This window comes from Diabrotica virgifera, chromosome 9, assembly GCF_917563875.1.
Source record: "Diabrotica virgifera virgifera chromosome 9, PGI_DIABVI_V3a".
Classification (NCBI taxonomy): domain Eukaryota; kingdom Metazoa; phylum Arthropoda; class Insecta; order Coleoptera; family Chrysomelidae; genus Diabrotica; species Diabrotica virgifera.
The window spans coordinates 113,925,760-113,939,338 of record NC_065451.1 but is presented as its reverse complement, the minus strand read 5'-3'; the positions used below and the strand labels follow the sequence as shown (position 1 = coordinate 113,939,338).

At 30.0% G+C, this 13,579-nt stretch overlaps 1 protein-coding gene across 2 annotated transcripts in view; it reads left to right on the top strand.

Annotated features, from left to right (window-relative positions):
* Positions 1 to 13,579, top strand: part of LOC114328735 (puratrophin-1) — a 988,347-nt gene that overhangs the window by 661,613 nt on the left and 313,155 nt on the right. For both annotated transcript variants that reach the window (XM_050661949.1, XM_050661948.1), the window contains exon 4: positions 5,675 to 5,764. In XM_050661949.1, the coding sequence (XP_050517906.1) occupies positions 5,675 to 5,764 (90 nt within the window). The remainder of the gene's footprint in view (positions 1 to 5,674; positions 5,765 to 13,579) is intronic.

Sequence of the window (13,579 nt, the reverse complement as noted above, 5' to 3'; positions counted from 1 at the left end):
ATATGGTGCCAACGTGCGCTTTTACCCTGGGGGTGGATGCCACCCCTTCTCAGAGGTGAAAACAATTTTATTAAAAATAACCCCACCAATCTATAGAGGGACAAATTTTAAGCAAAATTTATTACCTCTGATTATTAAAATAAATCAATACTTTTTGATTTATTAAAGATCAAAAATTTGAATTTTTCGTGAAATAAATGCATGATGTAAAGCGGTTTTTCGTAAATAATTCAAAAACTGTAAGTTTTATCAAAATAGTTGTTATTATCACCAAAATTGAAGATAATAAAAAATTAAAGAGATTTCGTATTCGAAAAACTTTTGAGAATTAATAAAAAGTGAGTTATAGGTGATGGAATGTATATTTTTTTTCGGCTAGTACCCAAATCTATGTAATCGATCAAATAACGGTAAAACGGTGCATTTTATAAAATATATTTACTTAACACTTGTCAAAGTACTTAGAAATATGTATCAAATGAGCTCCCGGAAAAGTTGATACCATTAAACATTATGCTACAAACATTTTTCAAAGTTTAGGCTCCAAAAATTTGGAGCTTAATTATTATATTATTTATATAAGTTTTTAAAATTGTTTTAAGACATTTATATAAAATATAGCAAAAATGTATTTGAATATTATGTCAAATGTGCCCATTATTGGACACCCTCAGTTTCTGTATATATTCAGTTTATACAGGGGCGGTTCTAGACCAAAAAAAGTGGGGGGCAAGGGAACCCAACCGCTGAATAAACAAGATAACGTGCCTTTTTAACGAAAATTATAGTACAAAAGTACTGTAAAAACTGAAGGGGAAGGGGCAGCTGCCCCCCTGCTCCTAGCTAGAACCGCCACTAAGGTTATGTCGATAGAAAAAATTCAATTAAATATCGAAATAATATAAAAATAATATTTTAGTAACATACATTTAATTAATAAAAATATGTTCTTTTTATCATTCGTAACTTCACGCATGTGCTCTTAAATTGACGCTATTGTATAGGTACTTGCTACTGTCATTTCGGAGTCGGCGTTTGTATTGAATATATCCATTTCAATCTGAGCTATATCAACATCTTTTACGAGCACGATACATTACAAGTATTTGGTTGAACGACTATAAAAAAAATCCAACAGATTTGGTTATTGAACAAAATGGTTGGGAACTTGCTGAAGATAACACATATAAATTCAAATGGTTTGAAGGGCCTCAAATGCCAGAGATTGTTAGAGATATTATTTTTGAGAATGAAACAGACGATGAGATGGATGATGAGCAAGCTGATGATGACATTCATAATAGCGAAAGTGATGAAAATAATTATGATAGCGATTTTAGTGAATGTGACAGCGAAAGTGAAAAATAAATAGTATTTTCAACGAAAATTTTGATTTCGTTAATAAATTCGCAAAGTCCGTTCGTTCGTTCCTGCGTTGCCACCCCTGCAATATCTGGAGCTTATGTACCGATGTCAATGTAGTTTTGTCTCCTGAATCCAAATCTTTAAACGGCATTTCAATATCTCAAACCATCTTCGAGATAACCGACCTCAAAGACAAATTGCATCTCGGGACAGCAATTCATGATTTTTTTGCAATTTTAAATAGCGAGATAATTCTACAATGGAGACACTGTACGTAAAAAATGTTAATGATTATTTCATTCATAGGAGATTCTGACCAATAGAAAGCTACAGAAATCTTAATTAAATCGATAATTTTTGATAATCTCCCGTCGTTAAGTATATTACGTCAGATGCCCTTCGTTGCTACGAAAAAATACATTCAGTGACATTAATGACAATTAATGTTTTAAAAATTATAAAAGTGATGACTTTCAATCGTCAAATATTTATAAAAACTTTGTGTTTAATGGTACTTACATAAATAAATTACAATAAAATTTTGCTTTTGAACAGTTTTATTCATGAAATAATCGCAACAAATTGCACTCGACCTCTGAAATTAATATAGAATTTTTGCTCTCGTGACACTTTGACATAATTTCACTCGCCTTCGGCTCGTGAAATTAAAACTGCCAAAGTGTCACTCGGGAAAAATTCAATAATTTCAGAGCTCTTGTGCAATTACTACTGAAAATTTCATATTATTTCAAAAATATATTACTTCATATAAACTGTAAAAAATTGAAATATCAAATAAATAAATATTACTTATTAATTTTAATGTAAGTAATGTTAAATGGCAGGTTACAAATTTTTGGTGCTGTCTACCCAATGATTTATGTATTATGTATATTATATTGTATAATATACAGTGTGTCTACTTAAGTTGGACACATATATTATGGGACACTTTTTTATTTTTAATTTTACGAAATAAAGTTATAATTCTAAATTCATAAAAAGTTCTGCATCGTCTAAAACCTACGATCCAATCATCAGATAGCAAATTTTATCTATAATATAAAAGGTATTTTAAAAAATATGAATTTCGCTCAAGATTAAAGTACCTTTTTTTCACACTGTTGTAAATTATTGTTACTACGAAAAATTGTTTGGAATTAAAAACTGTGTTCTAATATATGCAATAGTTGTTATTATTATAATTAAATAATTAATAATTATTATAATAATGTAACTATTATCTACATTCTTCTAATAAAAAGAAAATATTTAATTTTTTCTCAAATTAGAGATACCTACCAATCATCATTTTCATTTATAACTATTTTATTATTAATTTTATGAACAAAAATTATTCTTCATAAAAAGATCTGCACGGTCTAAAATCCAAGATGCAGTCATAAACATAAGATTATATAAAATTGTATCGATTTTAGTCGATGTGTAAAAAATATGAATTTCGCTCAAGAAATTCGCTCAGTAAAGTGCCTTTATAGATCACAATATTTAAATAGTAGGATATAATTGCACATTATACATAATTTTTAATTTTAAACAACTTTTCATAATAGCAATTTTCCATATTAGGAATTTAAATACAATTTAAATACAATTTAAAAACAAAGTTTTCGTTATAATAATGCTCGCATTTTTAACTTGTTATATTTAAATTGTAATAAAACGAACATGATAATAAATTATAATCCTAACTTCATTCCCGAAATTCCTTTAAAAATTATTCTGTTAACAAATTTCAAAATAAATATATAAATAGCGTATGTTTTATTTTTCACTTTTTCCTAAAAACTCGAAAGGGTTCTCTTATTTTCATCATCACTTGCTTAGCTTTGATGTTATAAACTTCATCTGGAGCTCACTTGATAGGTATTCTTGAGTACTTTCAAGATGCAGTCATAAACATAAGATTATATAAAATTGTATCGATTTTAGTCGATGTGTAAAAAATATGAATTTCGCTCAAGAAATTCGCTCAGTAAAGTGCCTTTATAGCTCACAATATTTAAATAGTAGGATATAATTGCACATTATACATAATTTTTAATTTTAAACAACTTTTCATAATAGCAATTTTCCATATTAGGAATTTAAATACATAAAAAACAAAGTTTTCGTTATAATAATGCTCGCATTTTTAACTTGTTATATTTAAACTGTAATAAAACGAACATGATAATAAATTATAATCCTAACTTCATTCCCGAAATTCCTTTAAAAATTATTCTGTTAACAAATTTCAAAATAAATATATAAATAGCGTATGTTTTAATTTTCACTTTTTCCTAAAAACTCGAAAGGGTTCTCTTATTTTCATCATCACTTGCTTAGCTTTGATGTTATAAACTTCATCTGGAGCTCACTTAATAGGTATTCTTGAGTACTTTGACAAGTGTTGAGTAAATACATTTTATAAAATGCACCGTTTTCCCGTTATTTGGGCTTGAATACTTAGATTTGGGTACTAGCCGAAAAAAATTTTCATTCCATCACCTATAACTCACTTTTTATTAATTCTCAAAGGTTTTTCGAATAATAAATCTCTTTTATTTTTTATTATATTCAATTTTGTTAATCATAACTATTTTGATAAAACTTACAGTTTTTGAATTATTCACGAAAAACCGCTTTACATTATTCATTTATTTCACGAAAAATTCAAATCTTTGATCTTTAATAACTCAAAAAGTATTGATTTATTTTAATAATTAGAAGTAACAAATTTTGCTTAAAATTTGTCCCTCTATCGATTAGTGGGTTTATTTTTAATAAAATAGTTTTCACCCCCGAGAAGGGGTGGCATCCACCCCCAGGGTAAAAGCGCACGTTGGCACTATATCAGTTTTGTTTCTTTAGTTATGCTCTAACTACTCGCCAATTTTCATACAATTCGATGGAAGTTTAACAAAATAGAAGGTGAAAACATTTAATGACTGCACTAACTTTCCCCTTTCATCCCTTATTGCTACTTCCTGTATCCACTGAGGTGTCAGCCTGAAAGGGGTCATAGTTATCAATATACAATAGACACATTTCACATGCCAAACTCCATATTACTTATGACGATGATTTCTCGCCTCTAGCTCTCCGTCTATTATAAGTGTATTCAATCTCCAAAGTATTATCAATTGATATTTTTAACAATAAAATTTAAACTACATTGTAGGTATAAACTATCAAACCAGAATTGCATCTATTATACTACAAAAAAACGTCTCTTTCACCAAGTTCCCAAACAAATTTTGATGTTGAAACTCTTCGCCCATTCACAAAACAAACTTTAATAGCGTAGGCAGTAGGCATAAAAGTTTTTATAACCTTTAGTGTCCATGATGATGTCGGTTTATTGTTAGATAGAATATTACATCACTTGTGTGTCTAATGTTACGGTTATTTACGACGTATGAGTATGAACCTGTGAATTTTGATCTAACGGTTTCTTTTTCAGTTTACTCTCTTTAATTTAAGTAATTATCGTTAAAAAGGGAAACCTACAGTTAAAATATTCTCTTTTGATCTCGACAGGTCGCGAAGATCTAGTGCTATAGTCCTGGATCCTGCGTACCAAAAAAAAGTTCATTAATATCAAGCTGAAAATTTGTTCATAGCTTAACAGTGTTGAGTCGAACAAACTTTGATGTATGGGAACACTGGGGAAGCTTTAATTGTGGAATGTGATAAACATGCCATCCTGAGAAGTTTATGATTGTGGAGACCAGCAGGTTTTTTAAAGATTATTCAATAGCCAACGTTATATAATACATGTATATGAAAAAATGTTTGTCCGGCAAAAATGTAAGGCATTTTAATAGGTCCCACACTTAGAACATGTCAACTGACGGGAATTATGACAGACTAGCAATCTGATTTTTACGTAAAAGTTTAATGAAAGGGTAACAAAATCAACTGGAAGTTCTGTCCGACAAAATTCATGGGATGTTTTCGTAGTCCGACAAAATTCATGGGACGTTTTTGTAGTCCGACTTTTCGCAGTTAGCATTTTTGTTTCGAAGTCAGCATTTTTGTCAGGTTTCGAAGGTTCTAGGTTTCCTGGTTTCTTGGAATGTATTTCTTCGTTACGTTTTGCTTTTTATGTTATTTGGAAAAGTATTTACTAGGTTATTTTACATAGTATATAAACGATAGAGTACAATTTACATGTTTGTGACTACGTACACAGTTTAATCTTATTCTTGATTCAAGAGATCAGCAGAATTTTTGTTAATGACTGTAGCTTCTATTATTCAAATATTAAAATTATTAAGCTATTAATTATTTTTTTTTGTTACAGGCATCCTCAATAAAAAACTAGAAGTAGCAAGGCCGAAACGCATTAGCGAACTACCTGATAAATTGCTGATGTCAGGAATTAATTTACCTGGTAAGTAAAATATTTTTGCTAGTTTTTTTTGGCTTTTTTATCTCATCAAATGTAGCTTCGTTTAAGCTACATTGAGTAGTTTGGTATTGACAGTAACTCAACATTAAATTTTATACGGAAGATACTGTGATAAATATTATTTATCAATGACATTTCTATACTATAAATAAATCTGATATGAATAATCACTGCGAACTATTAAACAGTTTAAGTCATGGTACAACTTGTTTAGTGGTCTTTAACAAAAAGCAAATTTGGAAAATAATATAAGTAGGGATTTAAGTTTAGCTAAACAAATCATTTGTGACAATAACTTATACCTAACTATGTGTTGGTATTCTTTAACTTTAACTAAGTACGGTTTGACCACTTTCTAATTTCGTCTAGTGGTCATGACTGCTAACCAAAGTAATACAGTAACTGCAGAAATTAACAGACGTTTATATCTAGCAAATAGATCATTACTATGGAATAAAGAAACTTTTAACATCAGAACATTTTAAAATACAGAACTCTAATCAAGCCCGTCCTCAGGTACGCGTCAGAAACGTGGGAGATAACAAAAAGTGATGAAGAACGCAAGCTTCTTAGTTTTCACTCCACCTTAGTCCAATTTTTCATGTTCTCTCGTTGTTGCTCTTTTCCAGCTGTTGTCCGGTCCTCCTCTCGTTCTTTTCCCCTCTCGTTGGCATTCAGTCTTGCTATGTTTCTTTGATCTTTCATAAAGTGTAACCAGTCATTAGTAGATATGTTATTTTCCTTTGTTCTTTGTTCTTTCCCATAGTTCTGTATTAGTTATTCTGTTGAGCCATTATATTTTCAGAATTTTTCTTAAAAGTTTGTTTACAAAAGTTGTTTAATTGTATTTTCTTCCTGATTTCATGTTTCTGCTCCGTAGAATAGTATACTTTTGATGCAACTATTAAAGATTTTAATTTTTGTTGTTGGGGAAAAAGGGATCAATATAGCCATGAACAGAAGAAATATAGAAATAGGTTCATGGCAAAACAGAAAACAATGACGTTCGAATTGCGATAAATGATCTGTGATGCTGTAAAACAGTCGCTATATGTATATATAATTTTTGTTGTTTTCTTCGATATTTCGTTTGTTTGCTAAATTATATTTCAAATCTGTATATAATTTTTACACTCCCGCTCCCTTTTACACCCCGTTCTAACTGTTTGAATAGGCTCTAACTCTTCGATAGTCATTTCTTTTTGTCAATATCCAATCTATCATAATACGGAATAGGATAGAGGATAATACCTACACACTATACAACCCTGTTTAACTCCACTTTCTATGTAGACCAGGGCGCATCTGTAAAAATATTAGTACATTTGGACGTTGAGAGGTGACTCAAATTTTTTTGCAGAAATTGCTTGAAAATAACTCAAATAATAATATTTGAGTTATCCTCCCTCTCAAAAAGGTCCGGAACATTGTTTAAATAATCAAAATGTCAAAAAGTGAGGGAAAACTTCGATTTTTTTCATCATTTTTTGATTATAACTTTAAAAGTGTTCATTTTCGAGAAAAGTTGTACTGACAAAAAAGTTGTGTAATTAAATTTCCTACAATATAAAATTGGCTAAAAATTTAAAAATAGTCACCCTTGTTGCAAAATAGCAATAATTGCGAAAAAACCATACAAAAACAAGTATTCGCATTTTACGTTTTTCAACCATTTATGCTACACTTAGGACCTTCATATTTCACTCAGAAAAACTTTATGATACAGTAAAATAATACTGTAAATTTCATTAAGATCGGTTCAATAGATTTTGCAAAATAAATTTTTCAATTCAGCTTTCGCAAAAAAAATCATTTTTTTCAAAATGTTACAGGACTGAAAATAAAGCAGATAGCAAGTTGAATTATTTTGCGTATAGAAGTGTACTGTACCTTTCATTTGCAATTTGCAAAATTAAAATCAATTAACTACCACGGAGTCAGGAATTTTTTAAATAAACATTAATTATTGGTGCTACGCGCAGGACAGCGGATAGTTTGCTCTGATTGGGCATTCCAATGACCTTTAATAATGATTGATACATTTTAATTTTTATTACATTTTGATATAAGTAAATAAAGTTGTTTATTGCAAAATAAAAACACATACTCTATCCTTTGAAATAACACTTTTTTTAGCAAAAACTTTCTTTGTTTATATATTTTAACTTAAAGAATAAAAGTTTATTATTTTTAAACATATGCAATTGTTTAAACAATATTTCACAAACAATAATAAAATTAGTTTGATTTTTGTGGAATTAAAATATTAAAATGCAACAAAATATACAGTAAGAAAATAATATAGTACATAAAGATTGGAAGAAATTTTGGTGGAAATCAACTTGTGTGAATCGAACACCGCTGTCCTGCGCATAGCACCAAAAATGAATGTTTATTTAAAAAATTTCCTGACGCTGTGGTAATTAATCGATTTTAATTTTGCAAATTGCAAATGAAAGGTACAGTACACTTCTATAAGCAAAAAAAATCAACTTGCTATCTGCTTTGTTTTCAGTCCTGCAACATTAAAAAAAAAAGAATTTTTTTTGCGAAAGCTGGATTGCAAAATTTATTTTGCAAAATCTATTAAACTGATCTTAATGAAATTCACAGTGTTGTTTTACTATATCATAAAGTTTTTCTGGGTAAAATATAAAGATTCTAAGTGTAGCATAAATGGTTTAAAAACGTAAAATGCGAAGACTTGTTTTTGTATGGTTTTTTTCGCAATTATTGCTATTATGCAACAAGGGTGACTATTTTTTAAATTGTTAACAATTCTATATTGTAGGAAATTTAATTACGCAACTTTTATATCAGTGCAACTTTTTTCATAAATGAATAGTTTTAAAGTTATAATTAAAAAATCAATAAAAAATCGAATTTTTCCTTCATATTTTGACATTTTGAATATTTAAACAATGTTCCGGATCATTTTGATTGGGAGGATAACTCAAATATTAATATTTTTATTATTTTCAAGCAATTTCTGCAAAAAAATTTGAGTCACCTCTCAACGTCCATCTCAAAACAGATGCGCCCTGGACTAATGGCTATTTCTTCTGTTACTTCACCTCAATTTTCCAGTATGGCTGTGTATCCTTCGTAGAATAGTTTAATAAAGTTAATAATTTTTAATGGTATCCCATATATAATCTAAAGATTTTCCACATCTGTATCCCATTTACACGATCAAAGGCCTTTTCGAAGTCGACAAAACTCACAACAATTTATTCCATTCCTTTGTTTGTTACAAGTTAATTCTAAGAGTGCAAAAGTGGTCAATGGTGGAAAGTTTGACACGGAAGCTTAGTTGTTTTTCAGTTTTTTTTATCTAGTTCCGGTTTCAATCTTTCCAATATGATTTTGGTCAACACTTTGGATGGGGCACTTAGTAGTGTTATTGTACGCCAATTGTTGCATCCACTCAGGTTTTTTTAATTTTAATTAACATTCCATTCTTCCACTCCTTTGGTAATTCTTCGTCAGTTCATATTTTGTTTAAACCTTTATGTAACATTTCTATTGATTGCTACGTAGTTACATTTATTAGGTCAATGGGTATATTGTCGATTTCTGCTGCTTTGTCATTTTTTAGAAGTTTTAGTGGGTTTCCAATTTCTTCCCTTGTTATTTCTCCAATATTCACTTCTAGCCCTGGTGATTCTACTTCATCTTCTACGATTTGGATTATTTCATGTTTAGCACATCTTTCTTCGAAGTATTCCTTCCATCTTTGTATTATTTCTTTCTCATTTTTTATTCTGTTTCCTTGTTTATCCTTTAATTCTTGTATATTTCTCTGTGCTTTTACTGTTATGTTTCGTGTGATCGTATATTGTGTTCATAGGTAATTTTCTATCGCTGCTTTGTGTGGTATATTTAGCCTCTCATTTATATAGTTTGTGTTGTTTTCTGGCTTTTTTCTTACTTCTGCGTTTTTGCCTTGTATTCCCTTTTAACTGCTCTCTCTTCTTCCGATCCTTCGTTTTGTAGAATTTCTTCTTATATTTTTCTTCTTTCTTCTTTCAGTAATAAAGTATAATATGTAATTATCCATTTTTTATTGTTTCTTCTTTTTAATGCGATTGTTTCTTTTGTTGTATTTATCATTACTTTTTTAAAATGATTCCATGTTTCTTTGGCTGACTCTCTAGTGTATTGTAATACTGTTCAGTTAATTGCCAATTTCTCACAATTTATTTCTTATACATTCTCGTTTTAGGGCATCGACATTGTATTTGTTCTTTCTGTTGCTTTTTGTTCTTTTATCTCTGGCTAAATTCATTTTTAATCTAGCTTTGACTAGTATGTGGTCTGACTCCACGAATTACCCATATATTCCCTAGTAAAAAAGAGTTAAATAGCATGCTAAACAATGTTTTCATTAAAGAAAATAAACTTTCTACTTTCGTTTTTATTTGCATTTACGTTACATTAAACCAAAAAGAATGAGATGTTTTTTGGCCAAACCAGTAGGTACAGACATAAGGAAACTAATTAATTCAATAAGCGTTTTATCTCTTTAAATTACTAACTGAAAATTTATCGACAATTTCGAGTCGAAAAAAGTTGAGCGGATCGACTTTTAAACTCACACCAAACATAGAATTCAGAAAGATTTATGGTGTTCTCACTCATTATCGACGTGATCTAAATGGTCATACTAGGTGCTTCAAGACTCCTTGTTAAATTCTTATAGCTGGCGTTAATATCCCGGAAGCCTAAGTAATTACATTATTCCAATTATTTGTTTAACAGCAAACGAATACATAAAAAAGCAAAAAGAAGAGTAATGTATAATGTAAATCCATTTCATCTAAATTTATAACATAAATTAATTTAACATAGAAAAAATCATATATAGTATATTATGCCAATTTAATACAGTAAATAATAGGGGAGTGCATTTAGATTTTCACTTCGGAAAAAATCAAACAAGATAAAACTTTTTGTAATTTCATTAAGAAATGTTTAATAAACAACATATCAAAAAGTTCTACTCGAGAAGTAGAACTTCATTTTTTATTAAACAAATGAACAGCGAAATTAGATGTTTTTTTAAATAACTCCGAAAATATAATTTTTAGAAAAAAACTGACTTGACCAATGAAAAATTCAGAAAATTTTACAAAAAAACCTTATATAAAGATTTTTCTAAAATTAAATCTCTAGCTTCTGTAATTTTTTATTTATAACGCTAAAGTCACCCTTCTCACACACATTGGCGCACTGTAAACTAGCGTTGGAAGAAGTGCACGGTTGAGTTTTTTTAATGTAATTCTTTAACTAAGGGACCAAAAGAAATTTTACAAATTGGACATGAAAGAAGATGAAATAAACTATCTTATGGTTGTAATAAAAAGAAATAAAATGTATGCACATAAGTACGGTGTGGGCGGAAATTGAGCCTTACATGAATTTTGTTAAAAAATGATTTAAAAATGTGTAACTACTATAATTTTACTTATAAAACTCTCAAATTTGCACAACTTAACTCTCAATTATCTTACTAAACGATGTTTTATTAAAAAAAAATCTCAAAAATTTAATTCAAATAATACGATGTCTCAAAAAGTGTAATTTTTGAAAACTTCGTAGTTTTACAGAATTCTCACCAATTTAAGACGGTATTACTCAAGTTTGAATAAATCTAATACAATTTTTTTGCTATTTTTTTAAAGCTCGGGATGTAATCTTTAAAAAACACTGAATTATTTTAGTTTAAAAATGAAATGAATAATTTATTTTTGAGAAAACTAAGAAAGATAACAAAAATGTAATACAAAAACCGAAAATTACCAGCTGAAAAAATGTATATACAGAGTGATCAAAACTTTTTGCTGTAAAACTTACCTAAAATACATTTAATAATAAGCTTCAACAATAATAAATGTTACAACCATCAAATATCAAATTTTGTTAATTTTGTACGAGGTATGTCAAAAAATATGAAATTCACTCAAGAGTAAAGTACCTTTATATTTCACAATATCGAAAATTTTTATAAAGGAAAGTTGTTTAGAATTAAAAAATATGTTCCAATATGTAATTAATACATTTTAATTTTTAATATTATTGTGAAAATTATTTGTTTATCTTTTTTTTAAGAATGAAATTCCATATTTGTTTGATTGGATTCTACTTGTTTTTCATTTAAATATCCGCCATTTTGGATCCGCCATTTTGAAATTTAAGTTTTTAATCTTTAATTCAGATTCAACAACCTGTTACAAATAAAGACAATAAATGTTTTAGAAAAATGTTCTTTTTAGAAAATCCCCATTTTGGATCCGCCATTTTATAGTTTATAATGTTAACATTTAAGTTAGGTTTATCAAAGCATTCAAAAATAAATATATGTAGAAATAAATACATTTTGTAAAGAAATTATAATTTTACAACTATTTTTTAAGTTATCCTCCATTTTGTATCTGTCATTTTATAATTTAAATGATCAAAATTTGATTCAGGTTCAGCAACCTCTCAAAAATATCCACATATATGCAAACAAACACGTTTTATACAAAAAATTCGGATTTAACAACTACTTTTTAAGGATTTTTAGGAAAAAATTCGCCATTTTGAATCCGCCATTTTGAATTTGAAAATTGTAATGTCAGATTCGGGTTCAGCATAATCAAAATTAAAATAAAAACATTTTTTATCAAAATAAAATGTTGAATTCACCCATATTCTTAACATTATTTATACAAAACAATTGTTATTGTTTAAACAATTAATAAACAATTAGCGGCGAAATTTGTGAGTAGAACTTTTTACTTTAACATATTTATAAACTAACAAAAAAGTTTTAGAAAAATATAACCTTGTTTGATTTTTTCCGAAACATTGTGTGTGTGTGTGTGTGTGTGTGTGTGTGTGTGTGTGTGTGTGTGTGTGTGTGTGTGTGTGTGTGTGTGTGTGTGTGTGTGTGTGTGTGTGTGTGTGTGTGTGTGTGTGTGTGTGTGTGTGTGTGTGTGTGTGTGTGTGTGTGTGTGTGTGTGTGTGTGTGTGTGTGTGTGTGTGTGTGTGTGTGTGTGTGTGTGTGTGTGTGTGTGTGTGTGTGTGTGTGTGTGTGTGTGTGTGTGTGTGTGTGTGTGTGTGTGTGTGTGTGTGTGTGTGTGTGTGTGTGTGTGTGTGTGTGTGTGTGTGTGTGTGTGTGTGTGTGTGTGTGTGTGTGTGTGTGTGTGTGTGTGTGTGTGTGTGTGTGTGTGTGTGTGTGTGTGTGTGTGTGTGTGTGTGTGTGTGTGTGTGTGTGTGTGTGTGTGTGTGTGTGTGTGTGTGTGTGTGTGTGTGTGTGTGTGTGTGTGTGTGTGTGTGTGTGTGTGTGTGTGTGTGTGTGTGTGTGTGTGTGTGTGTGTGTGTGTGTGTGTGTGTGTGTGTGTGTGTGTGTGTGTGTGTGTGTGTGTGTGTGTGTGTGTGTGTGTGTGTGTGTGTGTGTGTGTGTGTGTGTGTGTGTGTGTGTGTGTGTGTGTGTGTGTGTGTGTGTGTGTGTGTGTGTGTGTGTGTGTGTGTGTGTGTGTGTGTGTGTGTGTGTGTGTGTGTGTGTGTGTGTGTGTGTGTGTGTGTGTGTGTGTGTGTGTGTGTGTGTGTGTGTGTGTGTGTGTGTGTGTGTGTGTGTGTGTGTGTGTGTGTGTGTGTGTGTGTGTGTGTGTGTGTGTGTGTGTGTGTGTGTGTGTGTGTGTGTGTGTGTGTGTGTGTGTGTGTGTGTGTGTGTGTGTGTGTGTGTGTGTGTGTGTGTGTGTGTGTGTGTGTGTGTGTGTGTGTGTGTGTGTGTGTGTGTGTGTGTGTGTG